Source organism: Pipistrellus hanaki (assembly GCF_964339955.1).
Source record: "Pipistrellus hanaki genome assembly, chromosome: X".
Lineage (NCBI taxonomy): Eukaryota > Metazoa > Chordata > Mammalia > Chiroptera > Vespertilionidae > Pipistrellus > Pipistrellus hanaki.
Window position 1 is genome coordinate 52,045,593 of NC_140524.1, and position 27,200 is coordinate 52,072,792.

The 27,200-nt window shown below is 42.2% G+C and overlaps 2 protein-coding genes across 3 annotated transcripts in view; one reads left to right on the plus strand and one right to left on the minus strand.

Annotated features, from left to right (window-relative positions):
* The window catches only part of PLP1 (proteolipid protein 1), a 151,860-nt gene that overhangs the window by 98,581 nt on the left and 26,079 nt on the right, over positions 1 to 27,200 (minus strand). The gene's annotated exons all lie outside the window — the stretch shown is intronic.
* LOC311615436 (glycine receptor subunit alpha-4-like) lies at positions 7,645 to 26,841 on the plus strand (the record flags this gene model as incomplete). Its single annotated transcript, XM_084870841.1, is given in 5 exon segments — positions 7,645 to 7,831; positions 11,724 to 11,938; positions 19,841 to 19,863; positions 19,865 to 19,982; positions 26,392 to 26,841. Coding segments are annotated over 5 exon segments (993 nt in total).

The window sequence follows — 27,200 nt, forward strand, 5'->3', positions numbered from 1 at the left end:
CTAGCGCGTGTATAGATTTATTGGGAAAGAAGAGCCCGCTGGCTCAAAGGAGACTGGGACCCAGAAGAACCACACGGTGCAGCAAAGGAGGAGCTAGCACTAGGTCTGGCGCAGTGGTGATGGCAGGAACAGCTTTTTGTATAGTACAGTGGTGCCTCGCATAACGAACGCCTCGCACAGCGAACTTTGGACAGGTTTTTCATGAAACCATCGGCCAAAAAGCAGAAAATGGATGAAGATGTGCAAGATTCGGTAGACTCTACTTAGTCTGTCTTAAAATTAAAAAAATGTGTGTGTTTTTTTTAAAAAAAAATTATGTTTTTAGATGTATCTAAATAAAAATATGTCATCTTAGCATATTTTTTTTATGTCATCTTAGCATATTTTATGCTACAGAACGAATTATTTTTTTTAACATGTATTGTTATGGGAAAACGATTTTCACATAACGAACTTTTCGCATAACAAACTTGCTCCTGGAACGAATTAAGTTCGTTGTGTGAGGCACCACTGTACAATCAATTTTTCTAGAGTATTCATTTATTTCCATTAGCCACATTAATTTCCTCTGAGAAATTGGCTATTATTCAACTGTCAAACTCAACACTACCAACAATCTTATTTACCATGTGTGTATCAGTGGAATTGATTATTTGCCTTCTTGAGAAGGACCTGAGCATTCCTGCTACTAGGCTGGATTTAGATATTAAAAATCCTCTTGCCCACACCATGGGTACAAGCCCTCTCAAACAAGTCTTGTTGCAGTGAGAGGGCAGCTGCTGTCAGCCAAGTCTCTGTCTGTTACCTGGGTGCCAATTTGAGCTGTGCATGGGAAGCGAAGCAGCCATGGGGGCAGGAGACCTCCCTCAGAAAGGGAGGTTCAGGCGCCTGCCACGTTGCGGGGTGTGTGTGTGTGTGTGTGTGTGTGTGTGTGTGTGTGTGTGGTAAGTATCTGTGCCCCACCTCTGTTGACCCCCAAGTTCTCTCCTGATGGCCTTTCTGCGACTGTGCCTGTCTTAGGTTGTTTCTTCCCTGAGGAATCTTACCCGTCTCTGGCTAACCAGCCATCCTCCAGGGCCAAGCAGGGTGATGTGAGGTTTAGTTCTGTCTCCTTGGTAGCCTATGCCCCATGGGCTCCACGACCAGCATCTGCCTCGGAAACCCCTCACCTGCTGGCGATGCCAGGGCACTAATCTCATATTTTGGGGAACCATGTTTCTTCTCCAGAGAGGGCCCAGCTCACCCCACTGGGCAGGAGAGAAATGCATGGTACCAGCCACCATGGTGCTTCAGCCTCAGCATGAACTGAAAGACCAGGCAACAGTTGTGGGCACCTGGACCATGAAGAGGGTAATTTTTGGCCAAAAGGGCAAGACCAGCCAATATAGAATGCTCAGGTGCCTTCTCAGGGGGCCCTCTGAACAATGGTAGGGATAAAGTCCTTTCATGTCATTTTTAAATTGCTGCCAGACATTCAAAGGATTGGTTTGTAAGTATGTTTGGGATAATTGCACAATATGCTGTTGTAACTCTAAAATATCTAGAGATGTGTTATCTTTGTCTCCAAGCACCACCACCAAATATATATATATATATATATATATATATATATATATATATATATATATATATATATACATACATATATATAAAATAAAATGAATGATTTTTTTATTGATATCCTGTGGTGCGAGGTACTATTATAGGTAATGGGGATAATCCAAGTCTGGGAAAAATTATAATGATCTTGTAGAATAATATCATGTAAGGATAATCTTTGCTCTAGGCCAGTGTTTCCCAAACTTCTCTCATGATGAGAATCACCTGGTGGAGTTGTTAAAACACAGATTCCTGAATCCCAACTAAGAAGTGCTAAACTAGAATTTTTGGGAACATATAGGTAAAATTGTATACTTAACTAGTGCTCTAAGACAGATTTTATATACAGAGCACTAAGTTAGGTATGCAATTTTACCTATATGTTCTCAAAAATTCTAGTTTAGCACTTCTTAGTTGGGATTCAGGAATCTGTGTTTTAACAACTCCACCAGGTGATTCTCATCATGAGAGAAGGTTGGGAAACACTGCTCTAGGCCATGGAAATTCCATTTAAACTGTCTGTCAATTTCTTTTTGCATAGAAAAGGTCTTTGTTACATTTTCTACACCTCTCCCAAGAGGAAGTAGTGATAGTCTCTTCCTTTGGTGTCCTCACAAGCCAGAAACCTCTCTTTAATTTTACACACAAAGGAGCAGTAGTTTAATTTTGTGTCATACAGAAGGGCAGCTGGGTGGCGACCCCTATGTAATTATACTTCCTTGTCCCACCCGTGGTTCTCCTGGATGACCAAGGTGTTTGGTATCATCAGTGACTACTTTGGGCAGGAGGCCAGCCCAGGTAAGGGCTCGCACCCATGAAGGATTAGGAACATAAGTCCAGAAATACTTACCCAATAGCCCCAGGTTATATTACCATACAGCTGATGACTGCTAGCATGGCAGTAAAGGCGTTCTCAGGTGTTCATGAGTCTATGCCCTTCATTATATTCCATAAATGAGTGAGATCATGTGATGTTTATCTTTCTCTGCCTGGCTTATTTCACTTAGCATAATGCTCTCCATCTCCATCCATGTTGCTGCAAATGGTAGGAACTCTTTATTTTTTACTGCAGCATAGTATTCCATTGAGTAGATGTACCACAGTTTTTTAATCCATTCATCTGCTGACAGGTATTTAGGCTGTTTCCAGATCTTAGCTATGGTGAATTGAGCTGCTATAAACATAGGGGTGCATATATCCTTTCTGATTCATGTTTCTAGTTTCTTAGGATATATTCCTAGAAGTGGGATCATTGGGTCAAATGGGAGTTCCATTTTTAGTTTTTTAAGGAAACTCCATACTGTTCACCACAGTGGCTGCACCAGTCTGCATTCCCACCAGCAGTGTAAAAGAGTTCCTTTTTCTTCATATCCTCACCAACACTTGTCGTTTGCTGATTGGTTGATAATAGCCATTCTGACTGGTGTAAGATGGTACCACATTGTTGTTTTGATTTGCATCTCTCTGATGATTAATGACTTTGAGCATGTTTTCATATGTCTCTTGGCCTTCTGTCTTCTTTCTAAAAGTGTCTATTTAGCTCAGTTGCCCATTTTTTCATTGGGTTGTTTATCTTCTTTTTGTTAAGTTGTATGAGTTCTCTGTAAATTTTGGAGATTAAACCCTTATCATTGATATCTTTGGCAAATATGTTCTCCCATGTAGTGGGGTTTCTTGTTTTTATTGATGGTTTCCTTTGCTGTGAAAAAGCTTTTTATTTTTATGTAGTCCCATTTGTTTATTTTCTTTTCAGCTTCCATTGCCCTAGGAGCAGTATCAGTGAAGAAGTTCTTTCAGCATGTGTCTGAGATTTTCCTGCCTGTGGATTCCTCTAGTATTTTTATGGTTTCCCATCTTATGTTTAAGTCCTTTATCCACTTTGAGTTTATTTTTGTGTATGGTGTAAGTTGAAGGTCTAGTTTCATTTTTTTGCATGTATCTGTCCAATTTTCCCAGCACCATTTGTTGAAGAGACTGTCTTGACTCCATTGTATGTTCATGCCTCCTTTTTGAAATATTAATTGAGCATAGTGGTTTGGGTTGATTTCTGGATTCTCTTTTCTATTCCATTGGTCTGTCTGTTCTTGTGCCAGTACCAGGCTGTTTTGAGAACAGTGGCTTTGTAATACAGCTTGAAATCTGATATTGAGATCCCTCCTACTTTATTCTTCTTTCTCAGGATTGCTGTGGCTATTCGGGGTCTTTTTTTTATTCCAGATGAACTTTTGGCATGTTCTTTCTAGGTCTGTGAAATATGCTGTTGATATTTTAATGAGGAGTGCATTAAATCTATAGATTGCTTTCAGTAGTATGGACATTTTGATGATGTTGATTCTACTAATCCATGAACATGGTATGTTCTTCCATCTGTTTACATCTTCCTCTATATCTTTTTTCAGTGTCATGTAGTTTTCTATGTATAGGTCTTTTACCTCCTTAGTTAAGTTTATTCCTAAGTATCTTTTTTTTTTTTTTTTTTGGTGCAATGGTAAATGGGATTGCTTTTATAGTCTTCCTTTCTGTAAGTTCATTATTGATGTATAGAAATGCCATAGATTTCATGGCGTTAATTTTGTATCCTGCTACATTGTCAAATTCATTTATAAAGTCTATTAGTTTTTTTTATGCAGTCTTTTGGGTTTTTAATGTACAATATTATGTCATCTGCAAATAAGGATAGCTTTACTTCTTCTTTTACAATTTGGATGCCTTTTATTTCTTCTTCTTGTCTGATCGCTATGGCTAGTACTTCCAGCACTATGTTGAACAGGAGTGTTGAGAGTGGGCATCGCTGTCTTGTTCCTGTTCTTAGAGGAAATGGTTTTAGTTTTTGCCCATTGTGTATGATGTTGGCTGTGGGTTTGTCATATTTGGCTTTTATTATGTTGAGGTATGATCCTTCTATTCCTACCTTGCTGAGAGTTTTTATCAAGAAACGATGTTGGATTTTGTCAAATGTTTTTTCTGCATCAATAGATATGACTATGTGATTTTTATCTCTCAATTTGTTTAAGTGATGTATCACATTTATTGATTTGCAAATATTGTACCAGCCTTGCATCCCCAGGATAAATCCTACTTGGTCATGGTGTATGATCTTTCTTATGTACTGCTGGATCCGATTTGCTAGAATTTAGTTGAGGATTTTGGCATCTATGTTCATGAGGGATATTGACTTTTAATTCTCTTTCATTGTGCCATCTTTATCTGGTTTTGGTATTAGGGTGATGCTGGCTTCATAGAAGGAGCTTGGAAGTGTTCCTTCCTCTTGAATTTCCTGGAATAGTCAGAGGATAGGTTTTAATTCTTCCTTGAATGTTTGGTAAAACTCCCCTGTGAAGCCATCTGGCCCTAGGCTTTTGTCTGCTGGAAGCTTTTTGATGACTGCTTCAATTTCATCCATAGTTATCTGCCTATTGAGATTTTTAGTATCTTCTTGAGTATGTTTTGGAAGGTTGTATTTTTCTAGGAATCTGTCCATTTTTTCCAGGTTGTCTAGTTTATTAGAATAGAGTTGTTCATAGTATTTTATAACAATCCTTTGTATTTCTGTGGGGTCTGTTATTTCACCTCTTTCATTTTTGATTTTGTTTATTTGGGTCCTCTCTCTTTGCTTTTTGGTGAGCCTGGCTAGAGGTTTATCAATCTTGTTTATTCTTTCAAAGAACCAACTCTTGGTTTTATTGATCTTTTGTATTGTTTCTTTGGTCTCTATGTCATTCATTTCTGCTCTGATCTTTATTATTTCCTTCCTTCTGTTCACCGTGGGCTTTTCTTGTTGCTCTCCTAATTCTTTGATTCTAATTGTTGAGTTAGATTATTTATTAACCCTTTTTGTTGGTTTTTGAGGTAGGCTTGTAGAGCTATATACTTTTCTCTCAGGACTGCTTTCATTGTGTCCCATAGGATTTGCAATGTTGTGTTTTTATTGTCATTAGTCTCCAGGATGTTTTCAATTTCTTCTTTGATCTCATTGATAACCCAATCATTGTTTAGTAGCATGCTATTCAGTTTCCAGGTGTTTGAATTTTTTGGAATATTTTTTATTGTAGTTTATTTCTAATATGCCATTGTGATCTGAGAAAATGCTTGATATGATTTCGATCTTTTTGAATTTGGGGAGACTTTGCTTGTTACCCAATATGTGATCTATTTTTGAGAACGTCCCATGAACACTTGAGAAGAAGGTATATTCCATGGCTTTGGGGTGAAATTCTCTGAAGATGTCAATTAAGTCCATCTGGTCTAGTATGTCCTTTAGGATTGCTGTTTCTTTGCTGATTTTTTGTCCAGAGGATTTATCCATTGATGTCAGTGGTGTATTAAAGTCCCCTACTATGATTGTATTGATGTCAATCTCTCCCTTGATATCTTCCAGGACATTTTTTATGTATTTCAGTGCTCCTGCATTGGGTGCATATATGTTTACCAGAGTTATATCTTCTTGCTGAATTGCTCCCTTTAGTATTATGTAGTGGCCTGCCTTATCTCTTGTTACGGCCTTTACTTTGAGGTCTATTTTATCTGATATAAGTATCGCATCCCCAGGTTTTTCTCATTTCCGTTTGCCCGAAAAATGTTTTTCCATCGCTTCACTCTCAGTCTGTGTGAATCCTTTGCTCTAAGGTGGGTTTCTTGTAGATAGCAGATATATGGGTCATGTTTTCTTATCCATTCAGCTATCCTATGTCTTTTAACTGGTGCATTTAATCCATTTACGTTTAATGTTACTATTGTTAAGTACCTGTTTGTTGTCATATTTACCCTTAGTGTTTGTTTTTCTCCTTGTCTTTCTCTATCTTCTTTTTACAGCAGTCCCTTAACATTTCTTGCATTGCTGGCTTGGTAGTGATAAACTCTCTTAGAGCTTTTTTGTCTGTGAAGCTTCTGATTCCACCTTCAATTTTGAATGATAGCCTTGCTGGGTATAGTTATTCTTGGGTTCAGTCCCTTGTTTTGCATCACTTTGTATATTTCATTCCATTCCCTCCTGGCCTGGTGTGTTTCTGTTGAGAAATCAGTTGATATTCTAATAGGAGATCCCTTGTACGTAACTTTCTGTCTCTCTCTTGCAGCCTTTAGAATTCTTGCTTTATCATTGGTGTTCGCCAATTTAATTATGATATGTCTTGGTGTCGGTCTTTTGGGGTTCAACCTGTTTGGGACTCTATGTACTTCTTGGACTTGGATAGGTTTTTTCTTGCCAATATCAGGGAAGTTTTCTGTCATTGTTTCTTCCAGGAGGTTCTCTATTCCTTCCTTCTCTTCTTCTCCTTCTTGTATCCCTATTATTTTAATATTTCATTTTGTGTTGTCCCACAGCTCCCTTAGGCTCTCCTCTTGCTTTTAAAGTCTTCTTTCCAGTTGCTGCTGTGTTTGTGTGTTTTTTACTACCTTGTCTTCTACTTCGCTGATGTGGTCCTCAGCCTCTTCTAGTCTACTTTTTAAGCCTTCCGTTGTGTTTTTTATTGCAGCTATGTTGTTCTTCATCTCCTTTTGGTTTCTTTTCATGTTGGTAACATTCTCATTCAGCTCCTTGTAATTCTCATTGAGTTGTGTGCATTTGTCCTCTAGCTGTGTAAACATCCTTATAACCATTACCCTGAATTCTGTCTCTAATAAGCTGCTAGCCTCAAATTCATTTAACTCCCTTTCTGGTGATTCCCTTTCTTTCCTTTGGGGATTACATTTTTGTCTTCCCATATTTTCCTGTAATGCTTTAATTATAGATACAATTGCTTTGCTGCCCAGGTTTTTTTGGGGGGGATGGTGCTACTCGTGTAATCTCTGTTTTCCTGTGTTTATTAATCTAATGTAGCTCCCTACTTGAGCTATTTGGGTTCCTTTGGTGTAGGCCTGCGAGCTTGAGAGGCACAACTGTGGTGTCTAGGGGTCAGCCACTGTTTAGGGGGAGTGTCCAATTTTTGCTTTCCTGCACCCTTAATTGTAATCACACTTGCCCTGCAGGGACTCACAGTGGGCCCCAGGAACCGTCTGTTTGGGGTGTTGAGGTGCAGGTGACCTGCTTTTTAGAAAGGCGTGACTATGTCGCCCAGGGTTCTGCAGTTGTGGGATGGGAAGACCCAGCTTATGCTGTTTCACCTGTGGTGGATAGGCGCATACTCCCATCAGCAGTTCACAGGAGCACCCTCAGTGCGTTTGTCAGTGGGCACACTAAAGGACTCTGAAGGGCTCTGGCAGTGTAGCCGTGCAATTGAGGTGCCTGTGGACGGTATCCAGACTAAGTGAATACAAAGCCTCTACTGCTGGAGAGGAGTGTGCTCCCTGCTTGTTCAAGATCACCCCAAAGAGGAGCTCATAGTGGCTCCCACTAGCACCCTGTGGTTAGTTGTGCTTGGTGTGCCAGGCTGTCAGGATGTCGAGCTCTCAGGGTGCAGAACTTTAGTATACTCCGAGCTCTCAGGGTGCAGAACTTCGATATACTTGCCACATTCACCCTAGCTGCCAATGAGCAGCTAGGGTGAATGTGGCAACCCTCCAGGAAGAGGGAATTCAGAATTTCCACTGTGGGGCCGCACGACACAGTCTGCACAGAAACACACCTTCGGGTGCTTTCAGCAACTCCCTACTGCGACCCAAGGAGATGCCCACAAGCGGGAATAAAGTGTTCAGGCTTGCCTATGGGACGGGGAACGTGTATGCACCTGTCTGCACTGAAACACACCCTGGGGTGTTTTCGGCTTCTCCCCATTACCGCCCAAGGAGACACCCACTAGCAGGAGTAAGGTGTTCAGGCCTGTCTTTGTGATGATGAATGCATGCGCCCCAGCCTGCACAGAAACACACCCTCGGGTGCTTTCTCCCTCTCCCAAGCACTGTCTAAGGAGATACCCGCTAGCAGGAGTAGATTTTTCAGGCCTGCCTATGGAACGGGGAACGCGCGCGCGCCCGTCTGCCCAGAAACACACCCTTGGGTGTTTTTGGCTTCTCCCCTGTGCCGCTCAAGGAGACACCCCACAAGTAAAGTTTCGGGCTTGCGCGCTAGTGCGCGGACTTGGAGATGCCTGGCGAGCCCAGTAAAGTGTTTCAGGTTCACGTACAAAGGCGCACTGCCTTCAGATGCCCGGCTAGCTAGCAAAGTAAAGAGTTCTGGGTTTGTGCGCAAACACGCACTGCCTGGAGACGGCTCAGCTAACCAAATAAAGAGTTCCGGGCTCACGTGCAAACACGCACTGCCTGGAGACGGCCCTGGATTGCCACGTAAAGAGTTCTGGGGTCATGCGCAAGTATGCCCTGCCTGGAGATGTCTGGCTAGTGAAGAGTTCCGGGATCGCATGAATCTGAGGTTCGGCTGTTGAGGAGGGGTAGTTTTACTTACAGCTGCGGAATGGTGTGTCCTTGGAGGTCACGATCCCAGTGCCTGCAGGTCTGCAGCTGGGGTAGTAGAATATTGGCTAGAGTATGTGCTGAGTTGCGGGGCAGTTCCAAAGCCTATCTTGTTGGTGATGCTGGTTTCTAAAAAGAGGCCATTCAAGAGAATCCAAGATGGCTGCTCGGGTAGGCAACTAGCCGCAGCCGCACACAACAATTTTAATAAAATACAACTAAAATATAAAATGGACATTACCCAGAACTACAGGAAAGTCGACTGACTGGAAATCCTACAACAAGAAGCAAGGAGAAAACCAGAAGGAAGCACGGAGGAGCTGTAAAAGCCTAAGGTACGGAGACACGCGGCGCACGCGAAGAGGACGGAGCCAGAGAGGAGGGAGGCCGAGTGCCTGGTGGGCGTTCCCTAGCGGAAAGGAGATAAAACTCCGACTGTGCTGGGCCCCCAACTGCTCTGAACCCCAGTTCTGGGCCAGACCCCGGGGACTCAGGCTCAGCCACAGGGAGCTGGGAAGTCGGAACCCCGGGGTAGCGGAGAAAGGAGGTCCCGGAGGCGCGCACACTGCCCCCAGAGAAGGGACGGTCGGCTGTGCCGCGGGATTGCCCTGACGGGAAGGAGACTGGGGCTCCAGACTGCTGTGAACGCCACCTCCAACTCCACTTCCAACTGAACTGAACCCCAATACCGGGCTCATTGTGGGAGAGCATAGACTGTTTGGTAGCAGGCGAAAATCGAGGGCACCTTTCTCTCAGAGGCGCCGGCAGCGAGCACTGAAGGACCTGCATAGGGCGGGGCTGACGGAAGCCAAAGCTGCAGGCTCCACCCTGAAACCCCGTCCCATCTGTAACTGCGAAATGCGACAACAAAATAGATCACAAACGAAAGAAATGGAGGACAAAAAGCGTCTGGATATAGAGTTCAAATCTACGCTTATAAGGTTTTTCAAGAATTTCCTAGAAAAGATGGATAAGGCCTATGAGGATATGAAAAGAGATCAACTAGAATTAATAAGGAGTCAACAAGAAATGATAAGGGATCAACAAGAAATAAAGAATACATTGTCTGAAATAAAAAATATTCTACAGAGTCCTAAAAACAGAAGGGAAGATCGCAAGAATCAAGTCAAAGATTTGGAACATAAAGAGCCAGAAGACACTCCTCCACAGAAGCTAGAAGGCAAGAGAATCCAGAAAATTGAAGATAATGTAAGAAACCTATGGGACAACTTCAAGCGAACCAACATCAGAATTATGGGGGTCCCAGAAGATGAGAGAGAGCAAGATATCGAAAACATACTGAAAGAAATAGTGACAGAAAACTTCCCCCACCTGGTGAAAGAATTAGACTTACAAGTCCAGGAAGCGCACAGAACTCCAAACAAAAGGAATCCAAAGAGGACCACACCGAGACACATCATTATTAAAATTCCAAGAGCAAAAGATAAAGAGAGAATATTAAAAGAAGCAAGAGCAAAGAAGGTAGTAACTTATAAAGGAGCACCTATACGATTGTCAGCTGATTTCTCAACAGAAACCATGCAGGCCAGAAGGGAATGGCAAGAAATATTCAAGATGATGAATAGCAAGAACCTACAGCCAAAAATAATCTATCCAGCAAAGCTATCACTCAGAATCGAAGGCCAGATAAAGAGCTTCACTAATAAAAAAAAGCTAAAGGAGTTCATCACCACCAAACCAGAATTATATGAATTGCTGAAGGGGGTTCTTTCAGAAGAGAAAGTAAACAAAGATAAAAATTATGAACAATAAATACGTAATTATCAACAAGTGAATCTAAAAACCAAGGAAATTTAAAAAATCTGATGAACAATATTAACTGTTGAATATAATAGAATCAGAGGTATGGAAGGGGAGTGAACTGACGATTCTTGGGGAAAAGGGGAGAGGGGGGCGTGGGAAGAGACTGAACATAAACTGTGCACCTATGGATGAGGACAATGGGGAGAGGGGAAAGGGCAGAGGGTGGGGTGGGAACCTGGTGGAGGAGAGCAATGGTGGGGGTGGGGGGGAAAGGAACATTTGTAATAATATGAAAAATAAAAACTTATTAAAAAAAAAAAAAAAAAAAAAAAAGAATGTAGAGAATTTTTGTAAAAAAAAAAAAATTGAGCCCAGCCCAGCCAGCGTAGCTCAGTGGTTGAGAAAAAAATAAATAAATAAAAAATAAAAAAAAATAAAAAGAGGCCATTCAAGATGGTGTGGGCTCAGTGTTGAAGTCCCACGGTCCAGGGAATGACAGCAGCTGTGATAGTCTCTCCTTGTCCAGGGGAGGCTGTCATCCAGCTCCTGCTGCTCCTGCGTGATTTAACTTTCCCTCACTCACTCATACACACCCCATGCACTTGCACACACACTCCTTTCATACCCTTACTCACTTCCTCTCTCTCAGCTCTATCCTGCTAGTCGCCATCTTTTTCCAGAACACCAGGCATAGTGGTTTTGATCGATTTCTGGGTTCTCTATTCAAGTCCATTGATCTGAGCCCTTCTGCTCTTAATCCTCTTATAGTGATATCATGTGGAAGGCCTTCTGCTGAAAACTAAAATGCTGGGAGCAGGATGTCAAGTCCTTGATGACTGCTCTGAGAGCTTCCTCAGAACACATTTGGCACTCCCTGGGACCATTTTGAAGACTCATTTATTGGTCCAGCTGAGGAAGTGACTAGCCCTCAGAGATAAGACTGCCATAGTCTTGCCTCTCAGGCTCAGCTGAGGCTGGGGACCAGAGCCTCATACCTCACCTCTTTCTTGCAGGGAAATTCACCTGCATAGAGGTAAAGTTTCACCTGGAATGGCAGATGGGTTACTATCTGATTCAGATGTACATCCCCAGCCTACTCAACGTCATCCTGTCCTGGGTTTCCTTCTGGATCAACATGGATGCTGCACCTGCCCATGTGGGCCTAGGCATCACCACCGTGCGCACCATGACCACTCAGAGCTCTGGCTCCCGAGCCTCTTTGCCAAAGGTGAAGAGACATGCAATAAAACTTGCTTGCCATAGAACTCCCTGTTTCTCATTCATCTCAAATCCCACCTGCTCACTATTTTCCTTGGATTTAAGGTAGAGAAGAGCCATTGAGCAAGAGTAAGTGGCTGCATTCTCTTCCCCTATAACATATGGCTATCAGTGTGGAAGCTGGGGTCATGGATGCTGTTTGGCTAGGGAACAGGTAGAGACAGTGCCTGATTGACTTTGACTTTCACCAGGAAATACTACCATGTCTAAGATGAAAAGACCTTAGCAAGTAGAAAATTTCACTCCCCCATGATACAGATGAGGATAATACAGCCCATAAAGAATGACCTTCTCAAGGTCATGGCCCACAAGAAACAAAGAAATATAAGCATTTTAAACCATCAGCTGTCTCTTACTGTGTCAGAAACAAGACACTATTACAAAGAGCTCTAGAGACAATGTCTGTTCCTTTGGGGTGAGAAAAAGTTGAGGTAGAAAATAGTGATTCAAGTCAGTGGACTTTTCTCATCTGGGGCCTGGTGATGTTTTGATTATGCTAAAATATTTGTGCTGATGGGACTAGGCTAGGTTCTCCCTGCCTGGTGTCTTCATGTATGGAATTTAGAGGTCACCTCAAGGTGCTATGGTCAACAAGTCTCTGGAAGAAAAGAAAAAAAACAGGGAGAAAAACCACCCATTCTATAAATATTTACTGAACATATACTATGTACCAGGCACTGTACTAGGCCACAGAGAAATTCTGGGAAGCAAAAACAACAAAGTTCCTTGTGGATTTTACAATGAACATATTCCCTCTTGTTCTGATTTGATGGGAACCAGGACCTGTGATTTCTCATCTCCTAGTGCTCATTCCTAAGAAGTTTATTGAGACTTAAACAGGGGTAATCTGGACATCCCTAGTAAATTTACCAATTTGCTAAATGAGGGCGAGTAGTGGTTAAGAGAAAGAGATTAGAGTCAGGCATATTTAGGCTTAAGTTCCAGTCTTATCATTTACTAATTGTAACCTTAGGAAAATTTATAAACCTTTCAATCTCCTCTCCTGTAATGTGGGAATAAAAATATTACCTCTTACAAAAACAAGGGTGAAAAAAGAATATTACCTCTTCTAGAGTGTTATTACAAAAAAATAAGTAAGACAATGTATTAACACAGAAGAGTGTTTGGCAAATAGTAACCATTCAATAAATGCTAGCTACCGTGTTTCCCCAAAAATAAGATAGCCTCTGAAAATAAGACCTAGTGCATGGAAAGATAAGACATCCCCTGATAATAAGACCTAGTGCAACTTTGGGAGAAAAAATTAATATAAGACACTGTCTTATTTTCGGGAACAGGTAGAGACAGTGCCTGATTGACTTTGGCTAGGGAACAGGTAGAGACAGTGCCTGATTGACTTTGACTTTCACCAGGAAATACTACCATGTCTAAGATGAAAAGACCTTAGCAAGTAGAAAATTTCACTCCCCCATGATACAGATGAGGATAATACAGCCCATAAAGAATGACCTTCTCAAGGTCATGGCCCACAAGAAACAAAGAAATGACCCCAGCTTCCACACTGATAGCCATATGTTATAGGGGAAGAGAATGCAGCCACTTACTCTTGCTCAATGGCTCTTCTCTACCTTAAATCCAAGGAAAATAGTGAGCAGGTGGGATTTGAGATGAATGAGAAACAGGGAGTTTTATGGCAAGCAAGTTTTATTGTAATTTAAGGGTATTATTGTAATTATTAGGTGTCAGGGTAGAAATAACTGAGTGGTAGACCTAGAGCTAAAGCAGCTGGTCATGATCCCAATTATTTATTTATTTATTTATTTAAATAAATCTTTATTGTTCAGATTATTACAGGTGTTCCTCTCCCCTCCCACGCCCCCCCTTGTAGGTCTATTTCTTGTAGGTCTATTTCTTTCACCAGATAGAGAAAGTTTTCTGTAATTATTTCTTCCATTAAGCCCCGCTCTTAGCTCCCCTCCACCTGATTCCCAACCCCACCCAACCCTTACCCCCACCACTGTCTTCATCCACAGAAGTCAGATTTTCGTCCAATCTCTTCCTGCACCCCTCAAACCCCTTTTCCCCTGTGAATTGTTAGTCCAATCCCTTTCTTTGTTCCTGATTCTATTATATTCACCAGTCCATTTTGTTCTTCAGATTTTTTTATTCTCTTGATTTTTAGATTTGCTTATTGGTAGGTATGTATTTGATGCCTTTTTGTTGTTCATAATTTTTTACCTTTACCTTTTTCTTCTTCCTCCTCTTCTTAAAGAATACCCTTCAACATTTCATGTAATCCTGGTTTGGTGTTGATGAACTCCTTTAACTTTTTCTTGTCTGTGAAGCTCTTTATGTGATCTTCAATTCTGAATGATAGCTTTGCTGGGTAGAGTAATCTTGGTTGTAGGTTCTTGTTGTTCATAATTTTGAATATTTCTTGCCACTCCCTTCTGGGCTGCATAATTTCTGTTGAGAAATCAGCTGACAGTCGTATGGGTGCTCTCTTGTAGGTAACTAGTTGTTTTTCTCTTGCTGCTTATAAGATTTTCTATTTGTCTTTTGCTCTTGGCATCTTAATTATGATGTGTCTTGGTGTATTCCTCTGTGGATTCCTCCTATTTGGGGTCCTGTGTGCTTCCTGAACTTGTAGGTCTATTTCTTTCACCAGATAGGGAAAGTTTTCTGTCATTATTTCTTCCATTAAGCCTTCAATATTCTGCTCGCTCTCTTCTTCTGGCACCCCAAAAATCCAGATGTTGGTATGTTTTAAGCCGTCCCGGAGGCTCCTTACACTATCCTCACACTTTTGGATTCTTCTTTCTTTCTGCCTCTCTGGTTGGATTTTTGCTTTCTTATATTCCAGTTCTTTGGTTTGATTCTTAGGGCATGTTTATCTAAGTTGAGTTTCTGTATATTCTTTATTTCAGACTGTATATGCTTAATTTCTGGCTGGTCCTTTTCCATTTTTTTGGTATTCTCATTAAGGTCCTTGAAGGTCTCACCAAGCTTCTTGGAGGTCTCATCAAGTTTCTCAAAGGTTTTTAGAAGATTCTTGAGTAATCTTATAAATGTGATTCTGAACTGTGTGTCACCCATTAGTTTACTCTCCTCCATCTCTCCCATTCGTGTCATGCTTCTGTGTTTTCTCATTTTGGCTGTCTCCCTATGTTGATAGAGTGGCTTTGTGTGGTCTGTGACCTATAGGGGTCAGTAGCTCAGCTTCCCTAATCACTTAAGGTGGTTGCTTTTGCTATATCCCTTTGTGGGCCTTGGTTGCTGTTGGTACACTGGGAGGAATTGACCTCCAGGTCAATTGTCCGTCAATTGTCCGTGCGGATCCGCTGTGACTATAAAGGAAGAACTGCTGTGCTGGAGACACACCTTGTTTCAGTGGGGCTTTGGTGCTGAGACCGTCTCCCTAATGTGTTACTTATGGGTATGAGGGATTGAAACTGAGCACTAGAACTCTGGTTTCTGGGTCTCAATGAGGTACCGTTCAGCTACTGTCTGAGGCCAGTACTGTTGCAGAAGCTACAGTGTGAACTACAGTCCTGTCCTCCTTGGATCTGTTTGCAATTTTGCTAAACTGCAACAGAGAGGGCCGTTCATATGCAAAGTCCACTGCTTGTAGCTTGGATGTGTTGTGAGGGGCGGAGTCTCAGGATATCACTAGGCTGGGGCGTGGCCCACAGCGATGGCTGCCGTCCGTCTGCCACCTTTCCGATGGCGTCCCTGCGTCTCCCCACAGCACAGTAAACAATCTCAGCTCTGCAAGCAAACCAGCCTCACTTTCTGACCTGATGGCAGACAGTCTAGCCTCTCCCCAGAAACTGGATTTCAGAGAGATCGGGCGCTTGCCTCTCTTCAGGTTGAAGAAAGCACTGCCCTCTGCCAGCCTGGATGCACAGCCAGCCCTTATCGCGTCCTCGCCCCCCCCCCCCCCCACCTCAGTTTTTCAGCTCTTGTGCCCTGAATTCTCCTCTTTCTCTTTCAGTCTAGATGTAGGGCTTCCTCTCAGCCAGCTTTTGTTTGTTTTTTGAACATAGACGTTTGTTTTATAGTTTGTTTGTTTGTTGGACTTGTGCCCGGTGGCCGTTTAGGAATGTTTACCTAACGCCGCCATCTTCATTCCTCCGATCCCAATTATTTTTAAGATACCAGGAAATATTTGAGGTGGTCCAACACCTTTAGGGATAATTGGTGACAAAGTTCAAATTAGTATCAAGTGTCCCAGGGGATATTGTCAGAGATATTTTCCTATGATTATGTTTTCTAAATGGTCAGGGGTATTAAGAAGGGGCTATTATGGCCATTTTGTGCTAATGGCCTTGCATGAAGATCAGAGGCAGAAAAGTAGTACAGACCTAAAAACCCTGTCCTAGTTTATTGCCACTGCCATACAAAGAGACTCTTCTCTAACTTATTCTGTCTTGCCCTCTCAGTAGGTTTTGATGACCTTTTTGTTGACCTATTATCCAGTAAGCGAAATATGAAGGCATGTACCCCAAACAAAATAGTTTCACTGACCAGCCCCACAGAACAAGGGACTGAGTAAATCAGAGAGCTTCTGCTCATTCTTGAGTGTATGCAACATTAAATTTGGTAGAAGCCCCAAGGAAAGAGGTGGGGCCAGGTCAGGGGCTTCTGAAAACCACACCAATCCCACCCCAGTACAACTCTAGTGTGGAGGATGAGAGAAGCAGAGGCTCACATTGTGAAGGAACTCAGCTGGAACAGTCATTCCTCATGTCCCCAGGAAACCACTTCTTCATTGCCATATGGGAGTCCCAACAGCATTGATCTCTGTCTCCTTGCCATTCTTAACATATACAATGCCAGGTGGCTCAGTGTAGAATGGAAAGGCTAAATGGAATATTCTACTAGGGACTGAAAGATTAGACCTAAAGCCACAGCAGTTGGAGATCTTTAATTCTCTCAAGATCCTACAATCTAAATGGCCCATAGTTCTTGGAGAGGGCAAAAACAGGAAACAGAAGCCAGTACAGAAAAATACATTGCTAAACCATCCACTCATTCATCCATCCATCCATTCTTTCAAAAAATATTTACTATGTGCCAGGCACTCAGCTAGGCACTGAGATTGAACAGTGGATATGATAGAAATAGTCCCTGCCATCCAAGAGTTCAGTCTAGTGAAGGAAATTGGCCAGTTGTATTTGACGGATGCTAAGAAATTGTAAGTATCCTGGGCACATAGAGCAGAGGCAACCAATCCTGACAGGAATGTTTAGGAAAGGCTTCCCAAAGGATATGGTAAGCCTTTCCTAAGTAAAAGTTATTAAGGTAAGAGAGACAGGAAGATACTGTATCTTGGGGGAAACTACTGAAATAGTTCACCATGGCAGAATCATAGATTGCAAGGGGCAAGATGGAACTGAAGAAGTAGGCAGAGGTAACTAAGATGTTACAGTATGGGAAGGTATAGACTGTATTGTAAGGGTACTGAAGAGCTAATGAATGGTTGGTAGCAGGGGAGTGATATAATCACATATTCATTTTGAAAACAAAACTCCAGCTACTGTTTTGGGAACAGATTGGAGATGGCAAGCATAGATGCAGGGAGACCATTTAGAAAATTGTTGCAGTCCTTCGAGATGAGCTAGGATAGTGAGTGGATGTATTCCAGAGATATTTAGGATATACTATGACAAACTCATCCTTAACAAGACTCTTCCTGCTGCTTAAAGTGTCCTTTCCTTTTGACGATCCATCGCCCTTTACAGACCTCGCTTATCATTACCTCATTGTTAATCTTTGCAGCAGTTATGAGACATCCCTGGGGGCACAATGGGGCTTGGAGATAGAGAATTAAAGAGGATGCCCTCTTAATAGTAGGTGGCAAAATGGAAATAAAAGAATGCTTAATTAGCCACTATCACCTGCCTCAGTGGAATGCCCCTAAAAGAGGCAACAGGGTTTCTCAACCTTAGCAACCTTGCCATTTTCGACCAGATAATTCCTTGGTGTGTGTGTGTGTGTGTGTGTGTGTGTGTGTGTGTGTGTGTGTGTGTGTGTGAAGGGGATGCAGGGTAGAGAAACCCTTGCATTGTATGATGTTTATCAGTGTCCCTGGCCTCTACCCACTAGATGCCAGTAGCCACCACCAACCCCAAAATTGTACAACCAAAACTGTTTCCAAATATTGCCAAATGCCCATCTTAAAAACCACGACGATGAAAGGTTTATCCGGTGAGACCTATTCCTTACCTGGAGTCTGCAGTACTTTCACTGTCCAACAGAGCAGAAGCTGGTAAAAGAAGTTGTCTGTCATCAATTCTGTTCTTGCTAGGGACCCCTCTAGGCCGAGCTCAGCTGCTCAAAACTATGTAGGGAGTCATCTAGTTGAGGAGGTAAACCTTTACAAGTCTGACTTCATAAACTTGAGTTCTGAACCTTCTCTTGGTCCCACTCAGCCATAACTCTGTTCCAGAAGTGACTATTCAATATTCACAAGGGAAACGACAGAGAAAAGTACTTAAGGGTTTCCAAGGCAAGTAGTGAGAAGATAGCACTAAGGACTGGTTAGGGTATGGAAACTCAGAGACATTTCCATAGCCACGAGTGGGTAGCACTCTCTTAGGATTCCTTCCCTGTTCTGCTCTCCCGTGTGGGATATGAGGCCCCAACTTGCCACTGAGCTCAATTCCTTAGCAGGGGACTCTCACAAAGAGCTGGAGAAAAAAACCACAGGATCAAGGGAAGAACAGGGGTGGAGAAGGAAAAGGGAGGAACTCCTAATATTATATTGAGACTTCGGCCTAGGTAAATGGCACCGAATCAAAAGCTCAGAACCCCTAACCCCAAGATTATGCCTTCTCACTGGGTGATCTTGGCTAAGACTTTTTCTCTTAGGCCTCAAGTGTCCTCACATGTCTCATAGGGGAATAACCAACCTTGACCAATTACCACCATGGCTGTGAGAACTCTGGCACATAAAAGGGGGAGGAAGAAAAGGTCCAACAAATGCAACACTCATGTTAGTTGCTACTTATTGAAAGAAAAGACTCAGAAGATGCCTTTGTCAGTGTTCAGTGGTTAGAGCATCAGCCTACACAACAAAAGGTCACAAGTTCGATTCCCAGAAACCTGAGTTGTAGATTTGATCCAAAGCCCCATTCAGGGTGCATGCAGGAGGCAACCAATATATGTGTCTCTCACATTGATGTTTCTTCCTCTCTCTCCCTCTCTCCCCTCCCTCCCTTCTACTCTCTCTAAAAATCAATGGGGGAAAATATTATTGGGTAAGGTTTAAACTAACAACAATGCCGAAACCGGTTTGGCTCAGTGGTAGAGCGTCAGTCTGCGGACTGAAAGGTCCCAGTTCGATTCCAGTCGGGGGCATGTAGGTTGGTTGTGGGCACATCCCCGGTAGTGGGTGTGCAAGAGGCAGCTGGTCGATGTTTCTCTCTCATTGACATTTCTAGCTCTCTAGCTCTCTCCCTTCCTCTCTGTAAAAGAAATCAATGAAAATATATTTTAAAAAAATAAACTAACAACAACAACAACAAAAGAATCGGAAGATAAGAATAAAAAGAATAATCAGAATCAGAAGTAGAAGTATAATACAAAAGGAAGGAAGGAGGGAAGGAACGAAAAAAAGAATGAATGAAGGGAGGGAGAGAGGTATAGGGAGGAAAGGCAGATGGAAGTGAAGGTTGGACAGTGAAGGTTGGACAGTGTAGAGAGGTGAAGGATAATCTGACATAGGACTTCAGACAATGGAACATATGGTAGAAAGCTTCTTTAAAAACCAGAAGAAATTCAAGATAAAACTGAAGAACAGCAGGTAGTTGGTATGGGCTGACAACCCACTAGCTAGGCCATGGAAGAACTCTAGAAAGGTTGACTGCTCTGTTGATGGATGTTACAGGTGTCCTATGTGAAGGCAGTCAACAGCCGTGTGCCTGCTCTTTGTGTTCGCTGCCCTGCTGGACTACGCTGCTGTGAATTTTGTCTCCTGTCAGCATAAAGAATGTATAAGTCTTCGAAGAAGGCAGAGGTGCCGGCACATGATGTGTATAATTAGGGAGGGGCCAACTTTCTCTCCAGGACTCCTTTCTCCCTACCACTCTTCCCACAAACTAGACCAAACCTAGGGCTGCAAGAACTAGACAGGCAATCAGAAACCCTGGATTCTAGTCCCCGGGTGGTCACAGATAAATTAAGTACTTTAACCCATTTAATTCCATTTCCTTATCTGTCCATTGGAACACAAAGCCTATAAGGCAATCTGCTAGAGTGATTAAGAGCACGGGCACAGAGCTGGGCACATAAACACTGAAAAAAAATGTTAGCAAGTATTAGTACCTTATCAAGTTAATTCATATGAGAGTGCTTTGAGAATTAGTAATGGTTGTTCCTGGCTCTCCTTCCACCCAAGACACAGGTACTCCAGGTTGTCATATACTGATTAAGAATTCAATAGTTCTAGTTGGTTTGGCTCAGTGGATCAAGTGTTGGCCCATGGACTGAAGAGAGCCAGATTCAATTCTGGTCAAGGGTACGTATCTCGGTTGCAGGCTTGATCCCAGGCCTGGTCAGTTGTTCCATGTGGGAGGCAACCAATTGATGTGTCTCTCTCACATCAATGTTTTTCTCTTTCTGTCTTTCCCCCTTCTCAATCCCCTCCACTCTCTTTAAAAATCAATGGAAGCCCTAGCTGGTTTGGCTCAGTGGATAGAACGTCAGCCTGCAGACTGAAGGGTCCAGAGTTTGATTCTGGTCAGGGGCATGTGCCTGGGTTGTTTGCTCGATCCCCAATAGGGAGCATGCAAGAGGCAGCCAATTGGTGATTCTCATCATTGATGTTTCTGTCTCTCTCTACCTCTCCCTTTCTCTCTGAAAACAATAATAAAATAAAATAAAATAAAATAATAAAATAAATGGAAAAATATCTTCGGGTGAGGATTCACAAACAAAAGAATTCAAGAGTCCAGCCTTAGTGCCTTTTAGGGGAGGATTTTAAAAGGGCCCTTATAGCTATGCTGGAATTGAGAAGCCATCACTTGCCTCTTCTAGCTGTTGGATTTCTTTGTCTTAATCTTCATTGGATGCATCAGAGTTGTTGGATATGAATTGTTCTCTCTTACTCTTGTTTGCTAACCCCATATCTTCTACAATAGAGTGATCACCTGGGGAAATGGAGTAAGGATCTTGTCCTCATGACAATGGAGGCAGTTTACCCCCATTGCCCAGACTATAGGTATTAGGTACATTATCATGGCAACAGAGGTACCTTACCCACTCTCACAGAAACAAGTGCCAATGTGTGAGCAAAGCTAAAAGCTTTGCTGATCTACATACAGTTCATTTGATCATCACACACAGAGTTCCTGTCTGTCTAAAGCTCTGACTCATTGCTTTCTGCCTAGGATAGGCCTCAAAAGCCAGAGGGGCAAGCACATATCTCTGGGGAGGAAGAGGGAAGGGAGGAGAAAAATGATGTTCTGAGCCCCCTGCTGGAGACACTCTAGCACTAAAGCTCCTCTCCTCTTAACACCCAGCCTCCCACTCCAGCTGCTCTTGAGGTACCCTTACCATATGTCATGATGAAGGCAGGGCTCCTGTCTCATCTATTGGTTTTTAGGAATTTATCAATTCTTGCCCTGCTTTAAACCTTTAATTGGGCCTTGGGAATTTCGCCCTCTAGTGAAATGATTCATAACTGCATCTCCTTGAGTAAGACCCATTCTTCAACAGACCTATAAGCCCTTCCTATCCCATGCTGAAGGATAGAAAAAATATACAGACTTGGCATAAGGGCAAGAGGATGCACTATTTTCTAATATAACTGCCCCTGCCTCCTCTTTAGCTAAGTCAAACCTTCCTGCAGTTACCAAAATCCTATTGTTATAGGAATTTTTATCTTGATGGTTTCTCAATGCCTACCTTGGAAAAGAAGAGTAGGCTTCCAAACAGTTCCAGATTCCTTTGCCAGCTAAATTGCCTGTGTGGATGTCCCAGCAACAGAAGACTGCTGCAGTTAATGTAGAGCTACTGTTTGACAATAGCCCCACCACCTTCCCTTTACCTCTCCTTCCCTGAACTGCCCACAGGCTATCCCCTCCTGGTTGTATATAGGTGGATCCTGATTTCATAATAGAGTCTGTCATAACCAGTGCTCAATTATGAGTTACAACAGTAGCTTGGGCCCTACTTAGGCTCATGGATCGTGCCTGAAAATTGTGCTTACTATTAATGTAAATAAAACTTGAAAATCTAAACCATCAGTCCATGGCCCACTTTGAGTTTCCTAAAGCCACTGCTATCCCAGAGGAATGGTAGCAGGGATCCTGGAAGTCTCTGAGATGGCTGGAAAAATTGATGCAGAGTTTATCCATTTTTAGAACCTCTCTCTGGGCTCTGCTGGAGAAGCAGCAGACTTTAGTCTGAGAGAAGCCCTTTTAAGGGAAGGAAGATAATCCATATGCTTTTCAGGGAACCCATAGCCAAGAGAGTTTTAGGTGTGTTCTAGAAGCCAGCCAGCTGTTCACATGACTCCAGGCTTAATATTGTTCTTTTCTAATCTCTCCTCAACCACCGAATTCCATTGCATGATGGTCTTCTTCCATGTCACTGTCTAAAGTAGGTTACCCTTTTCCCATACATTTCTGATTTGTCTTCTCAACTAGTCTAAGTGTCACAGGGAAGGGTCTGTCTCTCTTGTTTTTATAACCTCACTGAGGCCTAGCACCAGGATCTGGACACAGTACCATTTAATCCAGTTCACCAACCTTTGTAGGCTGATTGGTGAAGGCTATTTTTAAGCTGGAGAGAGAGGAAGCCTTGCTATCATCAATAGGATACCTTGAGAAATGGAAGGAATTTCAAAATATTGCCAAGTCCTCTCAGGGGTTTGGCCTCAGAATTCTGCTTGCCTCTGTCCCTTGCCCAGAACCCTCCTCCATTCTCCAGTCTCTTCTCTTCACTTCAATACTGTCATTCAATACCTATCACTCTTTCCACAACTCACCTCCCACACTGTGCATTCCCTTACCAGGTCGGTTTTGGAATATCTTCCCTCTCTAGTTCCCTAGCCCTCCTACAACACAAATGTTCTATTTCAATAACTGTGGAAGCAATAATGTGGTGTTTAAGTCTCTATTATCCCTCCCAACACACACCTCAGAACTGGGCCTAAATAGATAATACCCAAATCCAGGACTCCCACCCTTGGATTTCAGGTCACTTATCTTTGCTCCCCCAACTACAAATGGTGTAATACATTTTTTAAAATTTCTTAAAGCCAAGAAACACTTACTCTATATTAGTCACATTTTTTTCCTCCTGTGTAAAATAGCATTTTTTAGCTTTGGAAATATTTCCCTTTAAATTTACTGTGATTGGAGAAAGGGGAAAATAAATAGATTTATAAAAACAGGAACAGCCATTGGATTCAATTCTCTTTCAGATTTTTTTGCAAACAAATATAGTGCATGCTTTGTATCTTCTTTCTGGGGGGCTGAGAGGATCAAGATGAGCAGTGAGGAATGGGGGACATGAGGGACTTGAACTGGAAAGCAAAATAAAAAAATCATTTTATTTATCCCCTTATTTTTCAATTATTTGGAAGTTATTTTGTTTACCTCTGGTTCTTCAATTCTAAAATGGGTCCAGCACAATCTCTCATGTAGGAATAACATGGAAATGAATTTGAGAATACAGGTTAGGTGAGCCAGGGACTTTGGTGACTGAGATTATATAAATAACTGAGCAGAGAGCTAAGGTTGCCCCACCTCACCAACTCAGGGCCAAAGCAAAACCACAGTTGTGAATTGTCTCTGGCCTTCTACTCATTCAACTATCTCCACAAAACCTGACAAAATCAATGACTGGGTAGCACAGCTCTCTTGTGGACAGACTTAAGAGAGATTCTCCCCTATGCTAAAGGTACTACTCTTTCTAGAGGCTGAGAGCATGAGGACATTGTGCAGAGGTGGGGCAAGGAGTAAATTTTTTTTTCTGGCAAGGACTTCATAACTGAGTAAGATCTGGCTCCAGGTGAACAAATCCATTCCCTGTCCTATATTCTGAAGCATGTGGCTTATCAGATCATTCATTTATTCAACTGCTATCCACTGGATGCCTATTAGATGCCAGATACTGTGCTAGGCATGGGGGGACACAGCAGTGAACAGGACTAATGCTTTTTCCCAAGTTAGTACCATGAGCCCATAGGAAGCAGGAAAAACATGGGATCTGTTGTCGAATCTCTGCTTTGAACTTGCCTTTCCCTGATGCCTGATGATAGGCTAGGCCTTCGAGTGATAAAATTAAAGGTCACTGGGACCCAACAGACCAACATTTCATCTATGAAACTAGTTTAAATATGTTATCACAACTTCAGAGGTCCCATTATAAGAACCCTATGATGTCCTTCTAATTGCACAGTATGTGTAAAAATCTACTTTATTCACATTTTATGTATATCTATGTCATATCCATTCAACAAGCATATTTCTTATTCCGTTTTTAGCACGGAAAGTCTCCAGTCTCAGGAAGCCTTCAGTCCTGGGCAAACCAAGAAAGTAGTTGGCATCATCCCAACTACAAGAGGGCATTTCACTTCAGGTGTTTTCTTAGCTGAAGCTTTTACTCTTGTAAACATCAATACTCTTAAAAATTATAACCCATCTTTGAGTGAAGTATTTCTAGGTTCTGGTATATATTTACTTGTCTTCTATCTAATTTCCAAGCTGTCAACTATCATTTCGAATGGTTATGTGTCCTTTAGAAGTAGACAAAATTAGACATGTTTGAGTTGTATATAAACAAAGAGTAAATAGGATCTGAGTGGGGGGCCTGAAAGGCTCTTATATGAGTAAAGCTCTATTGATCAAGCAGGGGTTTTAGCACTCTCTCACATTCTCTCTCTCTCTCTCTCCCTCCTCCCCTCTCTCCTCTATCTCTCCCATTCTCTATCTCTCTATTTCTCTCTAGCTCTACTTCTAACTCTATTCTGTCCTTACTTCCTGGTTCTCAGCTGTGTTATAGCCATGCAAAGTTGTCAGCTGAAGATTAGATAAATGAACTTTGCATAGTCTGCTACATTACCTAGTACTCATATAAAATTTACTTCCTCAATGTTAATGTCATAATGCATGCAGCATAGATGAAAGGAATGTGTACTGGGTAAGAAATGTTACCCTAGATGTACTGATTACATGTATCTGCAATATAGTAATCAGCTTTACCCTTATTTGGATAACTCACTAGGTTATTTAAAATTTTTTGAATTTTCATCTTTGAGTGGAGATAAACAATTTTTAAAAGATAACCATGTAAATGGAGAATTAATTCTGTAGCTCTTTTTAAAAAAAATATATTTTTATTGATTTTTTACAGAGAAGAAAGGAGAGGGATAGAGAGCTAGAAACATCAATGAGAGAGAAACATTGACCAGCTGCCTCTTGCACACCCCCTATTGGGGATGTGCCCGCAACCACTGTACATGCCCTTGACCAGAATCGAACTTGGGACCCTTCAGTCCGCAGGCCGATTCTCTATCCACTGAGCCAAACCGGTTTCGGCAATTCTGTAGCTCTTTAAAGTCATTGAATTCAAGTTCACCAAGTCTAAAATCTCAACTGTGCTTTCTAAAGATATCATTTTTTGTTTACTCTGTTTATTATCAGTCAGAGATAACATTGAAATGTTCCTCCCACAGTGGGTTGGTACTTTATTAGCTTTTAGATAGCGCTAAATGATGTTATGCATTTTTTTTTAAAAGCAGCTTGGGGCTTATCTGCAAATGAAATCATAACATACCATTTGATACTTAGCATATATGTATCTCATGAGTAGTTTTGTGGCCATTAAAAAAAACATGCAAAAGGGTCTATGGATGGGAAAGGCTATTATTTGAGCCTGTCATAGGAGGAGGGGCAGAGAGCACAGTAAAGACAGGCTCTGGGTGGGATGTGGCAGAGCAGAGTGGTGCAGATTAAGATGATAAATGTTGGGATCTAGTAGCAGTGGGGATCTAGTAGCAGTGGTCTAGACCAGTGTTTTTCAACCTTTTTTGGGCAAAGGCACACTTGTTTCATGAAAAAAATCACGAGGCACACCACCATTAGAAAATGTTAAAAAATTTAACTCTGTGCCTATATTGACTATATATAAAGTAATTCTCTTGAATAGGAATCAAATAAACACAAAGAAAGTATTTTATAATTACTTTATTATGAAATATTAAGTAAACAAAATAGTGAAAAATTATAAAATTCTTGTCTTGTCTGCACCTACGGCACACCAGGCAACATCTCGAGGCACACTAGTGTGCCGCGGAACAGCGGTTGAAAAACGCTGGTCTAGACACCTTGTCTGCATAGCCTCACCCGTGAGATATTTGTATGGATGGCTCTCTATCCTTCTGCCTTAGCTGTGTCCTCACATTATGCCTTTTCTTCTATGTAATTCTAGGAGAAAGATATTATCCGAGAAAGTTGCTTCCATTTCCATGGCTATGGCCTGGGGCACTTCCTGCAGGCAAGGGATGGAGACCCGATGGAAGGTTCTAGCATTTATAGCCCCCAGCCTCCAGTCCCTCTTCCAAGGGAGAGAGAAACCATGCGGAAACTCCATGTGGACCGAGCCAAGAGGATTGACACCATCTCTCGGGCTGTCTTCCCTTTCACTTTCTTCATCTTCAACATCTTCTACTGGGTTGTCTATAAAGTGCTATGGTCAGAAGATAACCACCAGGCACTGGGAATAGGATCAGGACTAGAGAGTCTAAATGTTGGCCGCCTTCTTCCTCGTGGATGGACTTTCCCCATTAGATTCCATCAGGAGGTTAAACAGTTTCTTCATGATCTGCCACTCAGAACTTCATTGGCCAATCCCAAAACTATGTGGGTCTATACTATATAATGCCAACGGTGGCTGCACAAGATGGTTTGTCTACTCTAATCCAGATTTTCTCCATGCTATCCTGTTTCTCATGAAAGTGAATTTGGACATACTCTAGGATGACCTTCCCTTGCTGAAGCCTCTCTGTTTTCCATTTCTCTAGTGGAGACTATTCAGACCACTGCTACTAGATACCAACATTTATCATCTTAATCTGCACCACTCTTTGCTCTGCCACCTCCCACCCAGAGCCTGGCCTTTACTGTGCCCTCTGCCCCTCCTCCTGCTACAGGCTCAAGTAATTAGCATTTCCCATCCACAGGTGCTGCCCCGTGTGACCCAGTCAGGTTTTCTTGACTGTGGGAGGAAGGCAAGGTGAC